The sequence below is a fragment of the Aptenodytes forsteri genome, unplaced genomic scaffold (assembly GCF_000699145.1).
Source record: "Aptenodytes forsteri isolate BGI_AS27 unplaced genomic scaffold, ASM69914v1 Scaffold66, whole genome shotgun sequence".
NCBI classification, from domain to species: Eukaryota; Metazoa; Chordata; class Aves; order Sphenisciformes; family Spheniscidae; genus Aptenodytes; species Aptenodytes forsteri.
The window spans coordinates 1,610,874-1,611,370 of NW_008795131.1; the positions used below are offsets into that span (position 1 = coordinate 1,610,874).

Sequence of the window (497 nt, forward strand, 5' to 3'; positions counted from 1 at the left end):
CAGGGAGCCGCGGAAACCCCCCGGCAGCCGGGGACTGAGCCGCTCCGCTCCGTTGCAGGGCATGCGGGAGGCGCAGTATCAGTGCGTGCACTGCTCTATCCGAACTGACGGAGACACTATCACCGTGACAGCAGAACTGTCTTTAAGCAACTCGCACCAGGTATACACGAAAGACCGCGCTCCGCTGCCGCTGCTTGCTAAAACCCGTTACCTGCCAGAGGTTCAGGGTAAGGGTTTCTCCCGCATCGCCGTGGAGGTGTTGCTCTTCCACGTGTGATGCTGTTTTCTGACCCTGCAGAGCAAGAGGGATGTTTTATTCGCGGCAGTGTCTCCCGGGAGGCACTCGGCACTTAGAAGAGATGCTGCGGTCTCCTTCCTCCCTCCCTCCCCTTCTTTCCTTCCCTCCCTCCTTCCCTCCCTCCTTCCCTCCCTTCCCTCCCTTCCCTTCCCTCCCTCCCTCCCCTTCCCTTCCCTTCCCTTCCCTTCCCTTCCCTTCT

The 497-nt window shown here is 60.6% G+C and overlaps 1 protein-coding gene across 1 annotated transcript in view; it reads left to right on the forward strand.

Annotated features, from left to right (window-relative positions):
- Nucleotides 1-497, forward strand: part of ITGAE (integrin subunit alpha E) — a 31,915-nt gene that overhangs the window by 29,310 nt on the left and 2,108 nt on the right. Inside the window, 1 exon segment of the mRNA XM_019471771.1 lies at nucleotides 4-160. Within this exon segment, the coding sequence (XP_019327316.1) occupies nucleotides 4-160 (157 nt within the window).